Raw genomic sequence first — 21,055 nt, 5'->3', positions numbered from 1 at the left:
CAAACCGCACAAACTGAAGACTTTCCCAACTGCCGCATGTGTGTGTGAGTGTGTGGCACATTTCTAAGAAATTCTACCACCCAGCACACACACACACACAAACACACAGAGGGAGAGAGAGAGAGCGAGGCAGCCATTCTGGAAGCAGCCATGCAAAATATGCCGACATTAAATAACTTCAATCTACTCTAAAGAACTTGTTTATGCTTAGCTTCCCCCCCTCCGTATTCGACCCCCCACTTGGGATACGGATAGGCAAGCTTTTTGACATCTCAGCTAGCTGGAATTTCACTGAGAATCCACTTTGACAGGACACACACACACACACACACACGCCTCGCGTATATGTTTATATCAATTTTTGTAGCATACATTTCAGCGCTGCTGCTTCAGTTCGTTACAAGTCTTTAAGCAGCTGCTTTCTGTGCAACTCCTTCTTATCGCTGTGTGCATGTGTAAGTCCAGATTGCGAGTGTCCGATAATGTGCAGTGCCTGTGGCTTTGCATTCCCAAGTAAATACAAGATGTGATCACTGCAATCTCTTAGCTTTCAATCCTCCCATCCGATGGTCAGTCTGTCTGTCTGCTTGTCCCTCAGTATCGATGGCTTTTGCAAATGACATTGGCAAATGGAGTGCTGACCAAAGCCAAGCTGTGACATTTCGTATGTAAACTGCAAGAATTTGCCAAAGTCAATATTGATTACATATTTCCAGAGGGAGGTTCAAGTAGTTGGACGTCAAGGAAAAAAAATGTGAAATTCCCAGAGAAAAGTTTCTTGATGAATCTAGCTTTCAATAATTTCAATATAAATTATATTATTTAATATATAAAAGCTATTCCTTACTACCTTAAACAACTCACTTTTCCAAAGAATTTGCTTTAAATGCAAAATTAGTTTTACGTATTACGCTTATTTATCATAAATTTGTATTCAATATCAATTTAAACGTAAATTTCATAAAATTCTAGAGAATTATTATCAGTTTTGCCTGACAAAATTTTATTTAATTGAAGCTTAAAATCTTTCCAAAATAAATTATATTACCTTTTCTTGTCTATTATATTTTACTTCCAACAATTCACTTTTCCGAATTCTCTTTGACTACGAACTCTGTTTTGCATATTTTTCAGAGAATTAAACAAAACGTCTGACCTGTATTATTTAATAGATGCCTTAAATAATTCACTTTCCCAACCAATTTCCTTTAAATACAAAATCTGTTTTATATATTTCTCATCTTTATATTTTTATTCAATATCAAAGCAAAATTCATTTACAAACGTAAAAGAAAAAGTAATGTGTATTTTGTTTTTTTTTCAATATTTTGCTTACATTTAAATGTTAATAGCTAAATAATACAATGGTATTAATATATAGTATATGTCTATGCTATTGAGTAACTGTACAATACGAAAAAATACGAACATAATTTACAATAACGTGTTTCTCATAGTATTTTTTGGCACACAATTTGACTATAAATACAAATTTTGGTTCTCTTGCCGTATGAAAATATTTACATTGATCTAGAGAGAGACAGAGAAAGAGAGACAGGTAAACTGGGTAAAGAAAGAGATAGAGATAGAAACAAGGCGTATGCACTTTTCGAACATTTTTGTGCTTGGCCCACAAAAATGCAAAAGTTTGCCTCGTATTTGTTATTCCTTTGGTACAATGTGTGTGTTCTTTTGCTTGGCCGGATATATAAAAATTACTTCGTTTACATTTGCCAGCATAAGGTTAAGGATAAGAAGCATAAGAGCGAGTGATGAAGCAGACAAGGAAAACGGGTCACGCAGTGACCAGAGAGACAAGTAATAACACTTGACGCACGTCCGGGCTGCCGACGACGAGGACGTGCCTAGGACATTCGCCACTCGCCACTCAGGTGTCCCAGCACCCGAAAACTAGACAAAACTCTCCTGACGTGTTAAATTGAATTTCAGCGACGACGACGATGGCCTTCTGCTTCGTCCACTGTTGTTGCTACTGCTGCCCGCTTGAGCTTCAGGCGTCTGATGTCCACTGCTAAACGTTGCTCCTCCTCCAGCTCCAGCTCTAGTTCCGACTCCAGCAGCCAGCAGCAGCTGCTCTTGCTGATGGGCCTGCAGCAATTGTCGCGCCAGCTGAGAGATGTCTCCACTGTATCCGCTGCCGCCTCCACTCTGATCCAACTGGGCAGCTCCACCCGCTCCACCTGCTCCAAGCTTGTCGGTGTGCATGGCCAGCGAGTGGCGCAGGAGATCGGGGAGACACCACTGCTCCAAGAGCTCAGCTCCGAGTGTGTGCGAGTGCTGGACGAGACGCGTCAGCGTGTGGAGAATCGCCTTAATGCTGCGCCGCTGGGCATCGCATTCGGCACGTGAGTCGTAGGTCTTGTAGAATTCCGTTTGGTAAACGGACGTGATGAAATTTATGATGATGCCGTTGGCCAAGTGGCTGTGGCACTTCTTGTTCAGCGACATGTTCTGCAGCATCCCAACGATTTGCTCCTGTTCAAACGATATAAAGCACAAATGTTGATGAGCAAAAAAATACATGTAATACAAACGTATAAAAGAGAGAGTACGAGAGTGAAAGGAGAAGAAAACGATAGAGAGAGAGAACTGTTTGTGTGTGTGTGTGTGTTCGTCGGACGCAAGGCAAATGAAAAATCGTGGCCAAGATTGTGAAAAAATTGCTTTGCAAATGCACAAATAAATTTTACGAGCTACTTCCAAGCAATGCTTTCAATAAAATTGCCCAGCAAAGCAGCAACCAGGGCTGGCAATCGATGCTCAAAAGCAACAAATTAGCTCACAAATCGATTCTCAAATCGTATTTCAATTGTTAGCGCCCTTTAAAGTTTTAAATCTCTAAACTGATGTTTAGTTCAGTAAAAAAGCGAATTCGTGAACTTTAAGAGGAACGAGTTATCAGATAAGCTAATATAAAAAATGAGAAGTTTAAACTAATCTCTATAATAATCTTTGTAAATATTTAGAACTGAATTTTGTTTGGAACTAAAAATAGTTATAAACTTAAACAGTGCTCAATATGAAACTAGTTAAATATAATGTTATTATTAATTTATGTGTTCAAGATGAATCAGATATATTTCATATACTTAATATTAAAATAAAATGATGCACATTTAGAGAACTTATTCATTTTGCAATGAAATATTAAGTAAGTCTGAATTACATAAAATCAATGACAATTTGAAACTTTAAAGAGCGTTTAAGTCAAATGACATTATTATCTCTTTATCCATTATAAAATCAAATGACGTGCAATTTAAAAATAAAACTATGTGATATTTGAACTACTTTCGGAACTAGTTCCTTGCCTCACACACACACACTAAAACATCCATCCCTGCTGCTCAGTATAATTCAATGTTCAAAGAAAGAGATGCAGAGAGTTAGCACTTACATAGAGAAAGACGCTGATGCCGTCGCTCTGATGCTCCAGCGTCGAGATCAGCCTGAAGATGGCCTCATTCGACATGATGGAATAGTGCGAAGTGACCTCCATGCGGCTCAGATTATTCAAAGCCGCCGCACACAGCAACAAGGTCTGAGCACAGCACTCAGGAGTTAACAAAGCAGCCAACCCGGCAACAAGAGTTTCAGCACAATCTTTGAGTCCATCCACACGATGCTCGGGTCCATGCCAGCTGGCTGTGATTTGAGCTAAGAGGGAAACTGCCTCCCTCCGTTCGATGCCACCGCGTTCCACGCTGTTGTTGTTGCCACCCACTTGAAGTATATCCCGGACAATCTCAATACCACCACAAGCACCCAGCTGGGCAATTGCTTGCGGGGCACAACAGAGCGTGGCGAGTGCACGCAAAGCCAAAGCACGCACTGAGCTCAGCTTGTGATCGAGCACAATGATGAGCAGCGCACGCACTGCTTCATTCTGGACAAAAGCATCGGATAGCGAGGCGAACCCATCGTAATCAATGTTCATCAGAGTCGCCAACATATTGATGTTGGCACGCAGCAAAAGATCGCAGCGACTCTGCTCAATGCTCAGCACCAAAACACGCGCCAAACGCTCAAAGATCAGACGCAAAGTGATCAAAGTGTGTCTCTTAAGGAGCTGCACATCATCGAGGAGCGAATCGAGGTTCATGTAATGCTGTCGCTCAAGAGAATACCGTGTATCTTTGCTCACAGTACGTATCTGCTCGAGATGCTGCTCGAAGCGTCGTCGCTCAACGCGAGCATCGTTGAAGAAGACGCCTCGACGCTCCAGGACACAGGCAAACTCATCCAGATGCGTCAGCAGCCTCGTGGCACCAGCCAAAGCTTCGGCTAAAGTTGTGGCCTGCATCCCGGCGAGCACTCGCTCGGTGCGTTCGAAGTGCGCCTGGAGATCGAGCGCCTGCTGCTGCAGCTGACGCATCAGCTTGGCCACCGCGCTCGTCGTGATGGTGAAGTTCTTGTACGCCTCCTGGGCAATCGATTTGTGCTGCAGCATGCACATCACCTCCGGCTCGCAACTCCAGCGCTCCTCGTGCAGCCAACTCTGCACAGCTTTGTTCTGCTCCAGCTGCTGAGGCTCTGGCTTCATGGGTTGCGTTCTCGCTCTCGCCTTGGGCGTGCTTGTGCTGGCTGTGAAGCGACTGCGCAGCGGCGAGAGTGGCTCAAATTTCAATGTATCCTCCGCTTCCTGTTGCAGCGCAGTGCCAAAGGTCACGGTTTCGTTGTTGTACGGCGGCGGCGCTTCACCCAAGTAAACTGTTTCGTTGTTGTACGGCGGCGGTGGCGTCACTGGCGACATGGGCTCCTCCTCGTCGGAGAGTTCGTGCTCCTGCTCCAGCTTCGATTTGCGTGCCAGTCGCTTGCGACGTCTCACAGCCGGGCGAGGCGGAGTTGGCGCTGGCTCCTTCTCATCTTTGTCGTCCAGCTGCAGACTGTCGAGTTGCTCGAACAAGCGACTGCGACTGGCAGACAACTCGTCGTCCTCCTCCACATCGCCTTCCTCGCCAGCTGCTGCCAGTGGCTGCTTCTTGGGCGTTGTCACCCCATTGAAGGAGATGCGACGAGTGACGCTGACCAGCGGCGAGTAGAAGGACGAGTTGCCCACGCGGCGTATGACTGTTGGCGGAGTTGCCACCGATCTCAAGGATGTGGGCGATGCACTGGGCGTGCCTGTTGCTGTTGATGTGGCTGTCGTGTCTGCCACAGCTGTGGAGCTTTGGCTGTGGTGCTGCTCCTCATTGTCAGAGAATCCCGAGTCCTGTAAAATCAATACAAATCGAAATTTTAATTTAGAGAGTAAATTAAATAAATTAACAATGAAAAGGGAAACAATATTGCATACGATCATTTTTGAAATGGCAGAAGACTTAAATCTACGTAAAAATAATATAGACAGTCAATAGAAATGCATATGAAATTATTCGGAAGATTTCATAAAATATACTAAGAAAATTGCAAACAAATATAAAATAAGTGAAACATATCGTTAAGAAAAAATAAGTGCAAGATGAAATCTATATACGTACATAAAATTATATTTTATGTATGTATAAGGAAAATTATGAGGAATTAAATATCGACACAGTGAAATTAAAATGAAATAAGATTATGAAGTGCATAGTAATTAAATTTATTTAAAGAACTTTCTCATCAAATGAAAACAATTAACAAATAAGGAATATGAAATCATTGTAGAATGATTCGGAATATTTCAAAATATTATATATAAAAAAAGTTAATATAGAACAACAGAATCTTAAGAATAAATAAGTTCAAAGTAAACCTTTTATAACTCTAACTATTTTGAATCATAAAATGTTGTTAAAAATTATGTCAAAATGAATTAAAATAGAACTCTATTTTAAGTGTACAATAAAAGATGTGTATAATAATGTGATATAATGAATGTACATCGAAGACAAAGAGAAATTTTGCTAATAATAGAAAATATGTTCAGATTCAGAAATTCAGACTGTACTTTAATAAAGCAAAAAAGCTGACAATGAAACGAAATTTCCTCAAAAATTAATAAGTGAAAATAAAGCTTTACAGAATTTCTCACTTTATATAAATGTTGAGAGCTGAATTGCAAATTAAAGCGAAAGCTAAAATGGTAATACACATTTCGATAGTATTTCGAGATGGCTGAAGAGATACGCATATAATAAAGTAAAGTATATGTAAAGTATATAATATGCTGGATAACACACCTGACTGCGCAGACTGCCGGGACTGTCGTGTTTGTGCCAGGAGAGCTTTGAGCTGTTCTGCTCATCGTCGACCTCCTGAATGCTGGACAGATTGCCAGCGTTGTTGCCCAGATGCCGTTGCAAGGCGCTGTCCAAGGATGCGGGTTGATGTTGCTCCTGTTGCAGCTGCAGCTGCTGCTGTTGCTGCAGATGCTGCAATTGTGGTTGCTGGTAACCGTAATTGAAGTGCGAGTAGAAACCGCCGCTGGTGAAGCTGCTGCCTGACTGTTGGCCCTCCGAGCCCCACCAGACTTTGCTGTAGCTGCGCTGAAAGGACATTCCTGAGAAGGAGAAGAGAAAGAGAAATGCAAATCAGTTGCGTGAATCATTTAATAAATTGCCTCATTTGTTTAACCGCTTTAAATTCATTAAGTTTAATGCAATTGACGCCTGCTTAATTTATTTCAACATGCCCCAAGGGTCTAATGGCATTGGGGCAAATGTCAACAACTATCAGGCCAAGTTTTAAAGTATTTTCCTCGCTCCCACACACACACACACACATACACACAAGAATAAACAAACACAGACAGACGCTTCGTATTAATATCCGTTTGCAGAAAAAATTAAATTTCCGCCGAGCAACGCAACAAATCATTATTTTAATCAATACATTTATATATGTATGTGTATGTGTGTGTGCAGGTCCTTTTGGGTGTCCCTTTATGCTTGTGTTAAAGTGACCCTAAGATGAGAGACAGCTGCAGAGACTGGCTTCAACTTTGATTCGGATGAATTTTCAGGCTTAATGCAAAGTTGCTGTTATCAAAATGACATTTGACATGTGGCAGAGACATAATTAGAGTGCAGCCTGCTGTGGCAACTTTTGTGCTCTCTCCTCCCCCCTCTCCCTCTACTCGTCTCTCGCTTTCGCTCTATCTGCACTTACATATATAATTGTGTTATAATTTCAAAGTAATTGATGTGATGCCAAATTGTGGCCAGGTATTTATGCAGATTTTACTGCTGTTCCCATTACCATTCCCCTCTCATTCCCCCTTGGAAATCTGCGCACCTGTCCAGCCTCATATACAACTCCAACCGGAGTTCCATCTACAGTTTATACAAGTGGGGGAAAAGGGAGAACAAATGCAAATGTTGGCCAAAAGCATTTACGCTATATTATGCAAATGAAATAAAGTAATTATGCCGCACATTTCTGTGCCGAGTGCTTTACAATATTTGCCACTGCTGCTGCTGCTGCCTGTTCTTGCCCCTCATCAGTTTTGGCTGGCACTTGTTGGTGGTTTTACGACTTTCCTATATATATATATATATATATAAATTTTTTGGGTTGACAACAAACATAAATATATACATAGAAATATATTTTGCGGCTTTCACTTGTAGCAACATATTTATTACTGTTTATTTATTTACTTTTTGCCCACTGTTTACTGCTCTGCTTTTTTGGTTTTAGCATAATTATGCAAAAGGAGTGCCGAAAAACGCAGTTAACCGAAAGCATTTAGTGTATTTTCGTTCGCCACTGCAAAGTATGCAATGGTTTTTGTGTTCGCCGCAAATTTGCCATTACAGTTTTGCAAGCACTGCTGCTCGCTGCTCAAATATTTAACCATTTATGCGTGGACCGATAATAATGGAATAATTCGCAACGCATATGTGCTCTAATGGGTAAATATTTATAAATAAATGCCAATTTAATTGTTTAAAAGCGGAAACACTTGAAAAAAAGTTGAAATATATAACTAAATGGCATACCGGGAAAATTAATTGAAACGAACAGAGGAAATAAAACCTTTTCTGCTCTGCCTGCCATGGGCTGTATTAAAAACTTTATTGCCTCAGAGAATACATTTATGCCTCAGCATAACTACAGGGTATATGACAGTGCATGTTAATTGTATTTTTTAGTGAAATACATGCAAAGCAAGTATTATTGTTAATTGTTTTACAAGGCATCTGAGAGATTTTTAATTAAAATGTGAACAATAGAATTTACGCAAATTAATTATACAAATATAAATAAATATCGAATAGCATATTGTTAACTATTTAAATAGCAATGTTAAATTATACAATTTCAAGTCTGCGCGGATTTCTTGCCAAACAAATTCATGTTGATTTTCGCTTTACGCTTAAAAGTATGCAATGCAAATTTTCATTTAACGATGCGGCATAAAAAGGATGGCGGCGGCTAATTAATGAAGAGCTTTGCGAACACCCAACGCGCTGAAGAGAGGTGGGGAGAGAAGAAAAGGGGGGTGAGGAGCAAGCCCATGGCTTGCACAATAAATATTGCGCAATGCTCGTTGGCGTATCTGCGCCGCCACGAACGTTTGCTGCAAGGCGATAAAAATTAACGGTACTTAATACCAATATGGAAAATCATTAAGTGATTTATAGCCGAACGCAGCGCAGCAGAAACGGCAACAGCAGCAACAACAAAATCAACAAAGGCAGAATAAGGCCGATTAATATTTGTCAACGCTTTTAAAGCACTTCAGTGAGACAGCAAATCAACGAGGAGGCGGTCACATTAAAAGTACGGCATCCCTGATTTAAGCTTATTAATTGTAAATCTCGATGAAAACGGCGCGAGGCTCATTTATTGAGAATTTCATTAAAAATAAAAACGCAAGATTTTTCATCACTACGCTTATTAATTAACTAACTGGCTTTAATGTCGCAGCCCTGGTTGATGATGGCTTTACTCGCGTAATGCTCTGGGCACTTATGTTTCACTCGATCACACACATTAATCGAGCGTATCGATCATTAATTGGGAATTTCATTATTTTGATAAACACATTCAATGCGAATTTTAATTAAATAACATAATGTGAACTCATTAAATTCGCAAATAATTAAAAGTGCTTTGAACCAGTGCAATTAAAAGATAATCGCACCATGACTTTTTTTGTTAATAATTTCGTTTATTTCATTAAATCTGTTAAGTATATACAATATGATCCTAGCATACAGATAAACGCATTTTATAATACAAAAATACACAGATTAACAATGTCAAACTTGTTTGCGCTAAAGCATTTTGTGAAGTTTTCTCTCGCTGTGTGCAGAGAAAACTTGCGACTAACAGTAATACATATAGAGATAATATCAAGAACCTATATCCAATGAAGGCCACAGACAAATTACGAGTCGAGTTTACAACCAAAGCAAAAACGAACACGAACATAAAAAAAAAATGGGAAAAGGACAAACAAAATGTGATAGGAAAATGAAAATAATTATAAATTTTAATGGGGAGACGAAAAGCGAAATAAAAAGCAAATTGAGTCGAATTTTTTTTGCTAGGATTTCCTTTTCATTTCAGCTTTTCGTTTGCTCTCTAACATGTTGCATAGTAACGCGAGTGTGTGTATGTGTGTGTGTGTGAGTGTGTGGCAGTCAATTAACAAACGCGCCACATAAATTTTCATATCGAATACACATATTCGTTTTTTCGTATTTGTTTAATCAAGATAAACGAGCTGTGCGCGCGGCAGCAGCCACATCGAATATGAGAGGCACACTCACACACTCGCTTTTACGCTTGCCACATGCCACACACAACGCAGCGGGTGGTGGGGGGAGTGTGTTGATATTACAGTGTTCTCAGTGAAAGCCAGCACCAATCTGTAGGGTAGGTAAACAGGATATTTATTACACATCGCCATCGCCTTCTCGTTCCTCTCTCTCGCTCTCTCTCTCTCTCTCTCTAATCCTCATCGCGGCACATCGTTCACCAGCAGCGTGGATGTGTAGCTGGGCGCCTGGATGTGCGCCGTCTTTGTGGTGGCATGCAACACCGTTGCAGGCTTCCCATTCACATCCACCATATGCGCAGGCGTCTCCTCCACATAGCCCACCGTGGTCACCTGCACACTCGTCTTGGTCAGATGCAGTGTCCTCGACCCGGAGTTCGGTCTGTCGATGTCGCCGCTGTGTTGGCGACTCACAACGTTGCCATTGCTGTGCTGTGTGTGCCGCGTAGTGATCTGTGCCCCCGTTGTGGACTCATCGTCGCTGTAGTCGCTGGTCAAGGCGCTGCTGCTGCGCATGGAACTGTCATAAGAGTACGGGGATTGCAGACGATGCTTCTCGATGCTGTTCCCAATGTTGCTGTTGCTATTGCTGCTGCGCTGCTGCAGCGTTGTGGTGGAAACAGCAGCCGTAATATCCTCCTCGGAGATGTCATCGAACGCAGGCGGCGGCGTCGACATGCCCGACAACATGGCCAGATTCACTGGCCGCCCTCCGCCGCCGCCGTTCACCGTCACGTTTGCCGCATTGGAGGCGGGCGTGCGGGGGAGCGGCGTGCGTAGTTGGGTGGTGGAGGTTTTGCGCTTCGAGGGGGAATGTTTGAGCGGAAATGTGGGTGTCTTCTTGAACACCTGCTTGCCCATGGCGTCCTGGAAGCGCTTCGCATAGAACGACGGACGACAAACGGAGACCGTGTCACCATTGTACAGTATGCTCTTGAATGTGTGCTCCAGCTTCTTCTCGAGACGATACGATTGCAGTATATCAATGATGCCAATGTAGAGCAGCAAGCGTTCATCGTTCGACGAGCGTGCGGGAATGCCGCCTTTTGGCTCATCGTCGCCCTCCTCGATCGTGGCATCCAGATCGGCGGTGATGGACTCCATCGCCGTGGAATGTGCCACCAAACGCTGGCGATTCATGCTGCGTGTGCGATTCAAGCCCGCTGCCGAGGTGCCCGGTATCGAAGCGTAAGAGGCGACCGCATGCAGCTGATTCACCTGATCCGCTTCGGGTGCATCGTCATCGTTTACCGTGGCCAAAGGCGCCGCTGCTGCGCTTCCCTCTTTGCGCTGCAGCTTCGCCCGCGCATTGCGTATGCGCTCCTCGCGTTTCTCTTTGGCCGCAATGTCCAGATTGTGTATGCCAACCAGCAGGGAGTAATCCATAATCTGGAAACTCTCCAGCACCATGCAATCTCTTTTAATGGTATTCATCAGTGCCGTATAAGTGTCTGCCTCGAGGAAAATGCCATCGGGATGATGCTCGGCAAAGTCGAGATCCTTGAATGTGGGACTCGCCTTTTGGCGCTCTGCCTTCGACGCCTTGCGCCTGAAAGTGGAACCCTTTAGATCGTATTTGGAGTGCATTTTAATATCCGAAGGAAGCAGATTGTTCATAGCCACCAGTCGCACATTCTTTGAGTTGTAGTGAAAGCAGTAGAGGCCAAAGAACTTGGGAAGCAGCGTTCGCGGATTCTGCGAGAGATTCATGTAGTAACCGGGCAGCAGTTTCTGCAGAAATTCACACTCCTTTTTCTGCACCGTCTTGATGATGAACTCATCATCGTCCGTGAGATAGAAAATCGAACCCGAGGCACCCGGATTGGACAACTCGCGCATTGGCGATGCCACCATTGACATGAGAAAATCGTCCGGTTCAATGTTGAACAGATCGCGGAAGTAACGAAAAGCTATCGGTGCATAGACCTTGAACCTAAAGTCGCTATAGTGATGCGCAGGCGTTAGCGAAGAACCCTCCGGGGGAAAGGCAATCGTCTCCATCTCCCAGAAGTCGTTCATCAGCAGATCTCGCTTCGGTTTGCTCGCTAAGCTGCCCACCGTATGCTGTATGCCAAGCTGAATGGAGCCCATGATCTGCTTCGACTGGATCTTCTTGTACGTCACCTCGCCGCCCTCTGCCACCCGACGATGTCCGATCTTCTTCTCGTGCTTCGTCGAGGGATTCCTCGACACCGTCGCGTCCAGCATCGAACTGTCGCTGTACACCTTCGGAATTTGCGTGGCCGCAATGTTGCTAATCTCCTGCTGCAGCAGCGCCAGCGACTCCTGACCGCCATGAGCGTTAGCCGCTTCCCTGAAGAGTTGCCGCGATGTGCCTGCCACGGGCTCAACTGGTTGCGGTTGTGGCAGCGGTGTGCTGGGCGTGCTGCACGTTTGCTGGATTACTGGTATCACGGGCAGCTGTTCTGTTGTGGTGGCCACATAATCGTTGATCGAGTTGCTTGACGTGTTGATGTTTAGTTTGAGTTGTGGCGGTTGTTTCGACTGTGGCTGCTGCTCCTCCACATGCTCCACTTGTTCTCCACTTGCTTCGCCGTTGCTGAGTTGCTGCTGCTGCTGCTTGTTCAGCGGCTGTAGCTCCAGCTGCAATTGCTCCTCCATGCTGCGGGCTGTGGCAGCAAAGCGTGAGGGGGAAAGAGAGTGGGAGAGTTAGCCAGAGAATGCAATATTGGGTGTTGGCAGTGGCTCGCAAACTGTAAAAAGCAACGCTCAAATTGCAGGCAACAAAGTAAATGTGTGTGTGTGTGTGAGTGTGCATGTGTTGGGTGATGATTAAGCGTCGCGTCTTGGCTACAATTGTCACGTTTGCAATTCAACACAGTGCGCATTCGCTATGACGCACAGTGGAGGCAAGCAACGAACGCTGACCTTCCAGCGAAGCGAGTGCAAACCGTAAAGCAAACAAATAAATCAACTACAAACTGCCTTCAATTGTGCTGCAATTGTTGTTCTCTTTTTCTCATATCTTCTCGCACTTTTCTACTCAAAGCTAAGGCAGCTGCTGCCACAGACATCGCCTCATATATGCTGTTTATCATTGTTTACTCTACACAAACAACAAATCGTTTTTATCGTATTCCATTTTGGAGAAGCGTGACTCCCAAACTGTTATGCTACTCAAACTGTAAGCTTCGTCATGGAATTTGCAACAATTTAATAATAATTTGCATGTGCAATGCAAAAAAGATTATAAAGAAGAAGAGAGAACGCAAAACAATTGTTTGCATATGGCAAAAGTCAAAACAATTAAATTGCGTTAGAAAGAAAAACAATTATTTGGATTTTGATTTGTGAAATTGAAAGCCAAAAAAATATACAACACACACATACATTTGCCAAGTGTATGTGTATTTTATTTATATTATTTTTGTGCTTGTCAAGCGCTCTCTTGGCTACAGCTAAAGATACAGATACAGATACGGATGCGGAATTATGTATAATAGCGAATGTATATATTTTGTATAATAGATAAATCTATTAACAACATATAATGACAACGGAAAATTTTCATAATCTCTTTTTGCTGAATGAAAAGCGAAATTTTGTGTGTGTGTATTTATTATTAGGGGAACTGTGGGCGTTGTTTTGCCTTTTGACCAGCTATTTGGTATTTTATCTTATCAGCGGCAGAAAAATACGTAGACGCCATTGACAAGCCAAAAAAATGTATTAAGGCTTATGAAATGCGCTAATTAATTGTTTTTTTGCTCCAATTGTTGTTAAATAACAGTTAACAGGGCCGCGTTAACAGTTTTGCATGCTTAACAGAGCGTTTAACAGTCGTTAAAATTAAAGCTCACATCATCGCAGCTAATGTTGTTGTTGTTACGTAGATAGTGAGGCAATAGTTAACAGTGGCTTAACAGTCATTAAAGAGAAGCAGCCGCTGTTAAAGCTACCTAAATAGTCAAGGAAGCTGAGAAACCTTTGGTAACAATACTGTTGTTGTTGTTGTCAATGCGGAATATATGTACACATTTATGAGCTTGCAATTAAACGCGTTGCCTTTTGTTTCAGCCATTTGCTGCCATTTGAATAAATTTATTAGCGTACTTACACACAAAATGCTCGAGGGGAAACGCCGCCAAAGGTCACACGCACACAGCTGACTATGTGCGTGTGTGTGTAAGTTTAGTATAAGCAACAAGTTGTAGTTGTAGTTGTATAGCACTCCAGCCAATTGCTGATGAGAGCGGCGAATCTTATGCGCCTCTCACTCTGTTACTCTTGCACTTCCAACCCTTCGCTGCAGCTGCTGTTGTTGTTGCTGTGACGCGTCGATCAATGAACGCTTTTATTGTTTCGTTGTGCTTCGCGTATTTCTTCTTGCTTGGTCAGACAGTTTGTGGTTTGTTGTTGTCGCTGTTCGATTTCCAGTTGATAAATTGCTTTCATAATTCACATATCCAGCAACAATTTCAATGACTGCTTAGTGCATGTGTGTGTGTGTGCTTAGTGTATCTCGCTATGTATGCGTGTTCGATGACGTCGGCGGCAAACAGCAAATTTCTTTTATGTTTCGCGTAGCAGCGACTGCGGCAGCCGCATGAAGACCCCGAACATCTCTCACTGTGCTTAATACGAGAAAAAGAACAAAAACACAATTGAGACGCGCGCGCACCGCAAACAAACCACAAAAAACTTTTGCTTTAACTGCCACACACACTCGTAATTTCGACTATTGTTTAATAATGTTTAAAAACAAAGTGAAATCTTGATACACTATTTTTTCTCTTTTTTTTTTATTTGCAAGCGCACAGCACAGCTGGCCAAGTCATACGCGCAGTGTGAGTCAACTCTGTAGAATGATGGTGCGACGAAGCCAGCAGCGACCACAGCCAGACAACTTGTGCGTTAGAGCAGTGCCGCTATACAATCGCACCGTGTGCGAGAATGAGTCAACAGGTAGCGACTGTTTATTTCGAGTGCTGCAAAGCGCTGTGAAACAGTGCTGTGGAATGTTGGCAACTGCTGGCGCCATCTAGCCGTCGTTAGCACAAATGTCACAGTGATCACTCCACCGCTGCGACGTTGACCTATCGATATACATTTCAAGTGAACGTTACTTTTTAAATGACCAACGCAACGCAAAATCTAATTAGAATTAAGCATTATAAATATGTAGATATATTTGTGTATGACAAGAGCTAAGCGCGTTACTGTCGCGGCTCTGGCTTAACTAATTAGATTATGGCCGACACAAAGTGCGCCCCGAAGCCAGCTAAAGACACTCCCCCCCTTGGCAAAGTCGACTCACATTTTCGTGGTGTTAATTTACAGCAACAATTTAATGCGCCTCATTAGCACCACCAACAGCAACAGCTATAGCAGCAGCCTCACAATAACTGCGACTGTAATTTTCAATTGATTAAAAAAGAGAGAAAAAAAACCTTAGCGAAATAATAGAAACAGCAGCGGGGAAACGCCTCAAATCGATATTTATTGTTGGCGATGAGTAATTTTAATAAATGTTCCGCTCATTAAAATTACAGCAACAACCAAACAGCTCGTTACAAAAATACAAATGTCGACAATAACAACACAGTCACGATATATTTTGTTCAACAAAATTGCATTTAACAATTGACTGAGCCTCGAGCTGTGTTTAATAGTGTACAAATTGATGTAAAATTTCAATTTGGAATTCAATTCCTGACTTGAAGCGGAGACAGGGAGGTCTGCCATAATTATGGCTCATTCTATAGGACTATTCTTCCTCTCCTCCCCTCTATTTTGTCCATCCATTATTATCTGCATCTCTCGTCTTTGTTTAATTAGCAGATCGATAAGCAAAAGTGGCGACAAATTAAATTCATATGCAAATTGTAAGAAATGTAAAAGAATCTTAATAAAGTTGTTTTGCAAATGAGGCGCAAACCGGGTTTTGAGTTATCATTCGAACGAGTGTTATTCATATTATATTATAGCTATTCGTATTCATAGCCAGCAGCATTCTCGATATGCGATGCGCTTCAAGGGGGGAAACAATTAATTGCGCTTTATCGGAATGCTTAGAAAGGCCATAAAATGAATATCTTAATGGATAAACTGCTGTCACATACCCTGTAAATTTAAATATAGATAAATTGTAGTAAGAAAATACAGCTAGAAAAGTATTAAATATTAATTCATTTTAAATAAGATTTCAAATGAATTTTTCTTCATTTTTTTTTAATCTTAGATACAATCCACTTTTTATATTTGTATATTCCACTTCTCATGCAAATAAAATGAAATTGAGCTAAGAAAGTGATTTTTTTTTTTATTCTTTTATTTATTCGTTTATTAATATTAGAGACTTTATCATTGACATTTTTAATTAGAAGTCAATTTGAATTTGTAAAAATCAATTTCTTTTTGTTTTGTCTTTTTTAGAAACTTGTGACTACTCATAAACAGTTTCCCCTTCCGATTTTCTTATTTACCTGATACTTGTTTACAGATATAGTACTAAGAATATAGAAAATTGTAGAATTTCTTTCATATTTAAGATTAGAAATTTGGCTTGCATTTCCTCTTCCGATTTTTCCCTGTAAATTCTTGACCCCAACTAATCGCCTCCTTGTAGGGTATTCAAAGCATAAAACCCAAAAAAAAAAATAAATACGAAATAATACTCATAATTTATGCAACACGCGACGCAACAAAAGCGACGACTGTTAACGGCACTTTTGCTTTAAGCCGAATACAATAAGCCAATACACACAATTGGGCCCAAGCCATTAACTTCGTTGGCTCAAAAACTTTCAAGAAATGCCGATAACAAAAGCGATTATCGATAACATATTCGGTAAGTGCTGATTAAAATTGTGATAAGAAATACGCCCCAAAAATGTGCATAAAATACACATTTACAATATTTAATGTAAATTTCAAAATGAATCAAGTGAATGGAATGCAATGAATGGAATTGAATATGTTAAGTGGATATCTCGAGAGGACATAAAGGACGACGTCATTGAGCAGGTCAGTGGATGTAATTAATAAATGACTATTACCATGGTTATAAAATTGTGAATAATTATGCAAATTTCTGAGAGTGATTCACGCAGAATTTGGGCTGAATTGAAACGGGTTATTCATTCACAAAGAGAGAAGGGAAAGAGTTAAATTTCATTCGAAATGTTATCGCCACAAAGTAAACATTTAATTTGGTTTACAATATCATATTTCTATTTCCGGAATAATACAAATTTAATAACAATTCTTTAACTTTCAAAAAGATGATAAACTGAAATTGTTGCGAAAGTTTTCTCCCAACTTTTACAAAGAATATTATTCATAAGTTATGTTCATAATTTCACTGTTCATTTAATTAACAAATTGTTGAGGAATTTTCGGTGTTTTTTTTGCGGCACTTGAAAAGGAAAATTGGGGGATTAACTTAATTAAGCGGCACTTGAATAATTAATAATAAAACAACAAAAATATACCGGGCGCCTTTTTAATAGTTGTCATATTAAAATGGTAAATAATAAATTGATAAATTGAATAAATGTGAAATGTGAAATCCGAAATGCGGAATAAGCGCAATAAATTTTAATCGCTGTGTTAAGCATTTCCCATTTGTTTATACACACACATTTTGCCAATTCATATTGATTATTATTACTCCACGTAATAATATTATTGCCCGCCCCTCGCTTTTGTTTAAATACTTATTTTGTCGTCTGGCAGATGTTGCATTGATTATAATGCAAATTATTTATTTATTCATCTTTAAACGGGGCGGGCATCATCATTTATTCAGTGGATATGTGTAAACCGAGCATAATTGGATTCCGGGTTCCCAAATGCAATATCGCTGCAATTTCACCAAGTTAGATCCCTTTAAATTTAAATAACTTAAAGCTAAATGTTTACTTTTTAATGTGTTGAATGATATTTGGGTTCAATTTTTCTATTTCTTAAATTGTGAATATGTGTAAAATGAGAATAATTGTATTTCGTGTTCCCAATTGCAATATCGTTGCAATTTCACCAAGTTAGATCCCTTTAAATTTAGTTAACTTAAAGCTAAATGTTTACTTTTTAATGTGTTGAATGATATTTGGGTTCAATTTTTCTATTTCTTAAATTGTGAATATGTGTAAAATGAGAATAATTGTATTTCGTGTTCCCAATTGCAATATCACTGCAATTTCATCAAATCAAAACCATTTACATTTAGTCAACTTTAAAGTTCATTGTTTATTTTTTACTACGTTGAAAGATATTTGCGTTTAATTTTTCTGTTTTTTTAATTTGCTAAAATACATTTTAAAATAGTTTTTTTGTAAAGCGTATTAAATAGTTCATTTTTAAATTCAATTCGCTTTATTTTTGCGACTCTTTTGTGTTGTGCTCTGTGCATATGCATAATTAATTGTTGTCATTCAAGTGACAAACAATTAAATAATAAATCAGTTTTTATATAATTGTGCAATTATGTTAAATGCGGCCATCGCCTCGATTTAACTAAATATTTTTCTTTCGAAGAACTGCACTCAATCTAGTCAAGTATTCTTTTTTGTTTTTGTTATTTTATGCTTATTTGTTTTGAGCTTGAATGACGCATAAAAAGCGCAAAGCAAACAAATACAATTGTTAACAACAATTGCAACAATAAACAATTGCCAAATGGCCCTTAAATAGAATTGGTTTTTTTTTTGTCAAATGGCGAAATTTATGACACATTACGCAACACTGGCGACAATACAACACTAGAAAAAAGCTTCTACCATTACAAATGCCTTTCTTTGTTTGTTGTTTCCATTGTTGCTCCATATTGGGGCATCGCGATTGGCATTTTCAATGGAAAATCAATTGAATCGCCGCGCATGAAACATTAATTCAATTTAATTACACCTTTAAGAGCAACCACTTTGCCATTCCCATTCCCATTTCGATTCGATTAATTGCGGGTCTCTCTAACGGTAGCATAATGTTATCGACACCATTGTCATTGATAAACATCTCATCATCAGCTCAGTTGAGAATGTGAATGTGAATTCGAATCGCTCAGGTGGATGACTTTAACTGGAACTTGGACTGAGCTCGCGACTGGTTTAGTTTCGTCTCGTGTGGTCACTCGATTGTTGCATGCCACCGCCTTGTAATCAAGTCGTGCAACGCCTTGACATGCTCACTTACTTGCCGTAACCAGGCAGCGATCTCACTAATGACTCCTCTTTAGCACCAATGCTCAATGTGTGTGGCACGTTGCAAGCGTATTCAATTTGCCGCAGTGCCATAATCAAAGGTATCAACAAATTGTCTGTAAACAAATTTCGCTAAGCTTGACAGATTGATTAATAACAATTAAAACTCATTACTCGACGAGGGCAACTCAATGCGTTCTTGAAACTTGTACAAAGTTCAACACACAACTTCGTTTGTTCACATTTTTCATTGCTCAAGTGATTAATCAAAGTTTTTAGCAAGAGCAAAGCTTTTGAAAGCACTCTAAAAAGTTTTCAACTTAAAACAGTTCTTTGCAAAATATTATTATGAAGTGATTTTGTGTCTAAGAGGAAATTGCTTCATAAGTTTTTTTCCATTTTGATCTTAGACTGAAAATGTTTTCTTATGCGCTAAATCTTTTTGTGCTGAGAAGACAATTTATGATGCTTCTTCCATGAGTCACTTATTCACTCAGGTATTCACCTCAGGGAAATGACGTCACAAATGTTGTTTTAATGACATTCCAATTGACAAACAAGAAGAAACTTCTATTTTAATTAAAAACCCAGTTGTGAAACTTTGTGGACTGACTGATTATTCATTCAACAGCTCATCAAATATTCATATTAAACAGATAAACAAATACTATAATTTGTATTTATTTCAGTATCTTATCAAGGAAACCAAAGCGCCAATGCTTAAGACTGACATAAGTGTGTCACTGATAAGATTGGGACAGTTAACCATACTTCCCTCGTGATTAATTTCGCGAATTTCCCACAGTTTCCCTCAGATGATTAATCAAATGGCGAGTGTAACAACCTGAGCTCAACTTGTGATCACTCACTCGCTATGTAAAAAGGGGGAAAGCTCCCCCAAAAGCTCGACGAATTGTCCCTGTCGCTATGCTCACCTTTCAGACAGTGCGATGACTCACGGGATCTACAATGCGACGATATAAAACCGTAGCGAGAACATTAAGATATAAGAAAAGCAAACAAAGACGCTAAAAATCCCTGAGTCATAAAACGGCGTTTGCGATTTCAGGTTGGGCTTTGGCTTTAGGTTGTGTTAATTTTTTTTTTTTTGTGGGGTTTGTCAACCGCCCCAAAAGTAAAGTGAATGCTCTCGTTGTAGTCATAGCAATTATATTTTTATATGGCCAAGTGTCAGGGGTCTTTAATGAGGGGCGTACACCGAAGGAATGCTGGATAATTTTATTGTTTATATTTGTTTTTGTACTTTTATTGATAAGCTGCCCGTAATATGCTTGTTGATAAAGCAAAGCACTTGCTTATTGGGGTCACCGTTGGGGCGATGGGACACAAACATAACATAAACATAAAGAGCCGAAAAGCACATTCATACTTGGACGAATACGCGAGTATGTATATGAGTGTACTTATGATTATGGCGCGTATTCGCTGTATTCACTTTTACGGCTGTTGTTGTTGAGAGGGGGCCAAACTTACCGTTGTTTATTGATAAAGCAAAGTCGAGGTAATCCCAGTTTAGTATTAATATCGCTGTTTTATTTTAAGCACGTGTCATTTGATTATGGTCAGTGTTATTTACACAAACAAAGCACACAACACCAAACACGATACACAACACACACACAGTTTGTCAATGTTTGGGGTGGGGTAGAGAAGAGTGGGAAATAGTTTTACACTGCGCAACGGTAAACGATTCCGATATAAACACGAAAAACACCGGGCGAAATACGTAAACACTATCGATGAATAAACACAAAATATACGCGACGATCGCGACGTCTGCGTCTGCGTTGTTCAAATGTTGGCAGCAGAATGACAATCGCAGTGTCACCGTTGCTGTTAGCAAGCCCAAAAGAGCGCCGCTCTCTCAGAGCGAGTAGCAGAGAGAGCGCAAGAGAGAGCTAGGTGACGTGCATTACCTGAGAGCGAAGCACACACCACGCGCTATCAGCCAAGCAGCTGCCGCTGCCGCTGCTGCGCCCAGTTTCAGTCTCCCCTGCCTCGGGTAGTTTGTTCATAGTTGTTGTTTGCTTAATCATATTGTACATAAGTTTCGCATAATGCAGCGCATTGTTCGCTCCATTGCTTGTTGTCGTTGTTCGTGGTGGTTTCTGGTTCTGCTGCCGCTGCCGCTGCTGTTGCC

At 40.6% G+C, this 21,055-nt stretch overlaps 2 protein-coding genes across 2 annotated transcripts; both read right to left on the bottom strand.

Moving 5' to 3' along the window:
• Nucleotides 1–1,285: 1,285 nt before the first annotated feature.
• On the bottom strand, nt 1,286–20,728 carry LOC132788617 (uncharacterized). Its single transcript, XM_060796109.1, has 4 exons — nt 20,389–20,728; nt 6,186–6,505; nt 3,419–5,233; nt 1,286–2,496 (listed from the first exon to the last, which is right to left on the bottom strand). The coding sequence occupies exons 2-4, from the start codon at nt 6,501–6,503 to the stop codon at nt 1,912–1,914; spliced, it is 2,718 nt and encodes a 905-aa protein (XP_060652092.1). The 5' UTR covers nt 6,504–6,505; nt 20,389–20,728; the 3' UTR covers nt 1,286–1,911.
• On the bottom strand, nt 9,109–14,571 carry LOC132788618 (phosphatidylinositol 4-phosphate 5-kinase type-1 alpha). The gene is made up of 2 exons (XM_060796111.1): nt 13,812–14,571; nt 9,109–12,363 (listed from the first exon to the last, which is right to left on the bottom strand). Exon 2 carries the CDS (start codon nt 12,353–12,355, stop codon nt 9,914–9,916), a length of 2,442 nt encoding a protein of 813 aa, XP_060652094.1. The 5' UTR covers nt 12,356–12,363; nt 13,812–14,571; the 3' UTR covers nt 9,109–9,913.
• Nucleotides 20,729–21,055: the final 327 nt, after the last annotated feature.

Source organism: Drosophila nasuta, chromosome 3, assembly GCF_023558535.2.
Source record: "Drosophila nasuta strain 15112-1781.00 chromosome 3, ASM2355853v1, whole genome shotgun sequence".
Classification (NCBI taxonomy): Eukaryota; Metazoa; Arthropoda; class Insecta; order Diptera; family Drosophilidae; genus Drosophila; species Drosophila nasuta.
This window is presented reverse-complemented; position numbering and strand designations above follow the sequence as displayed.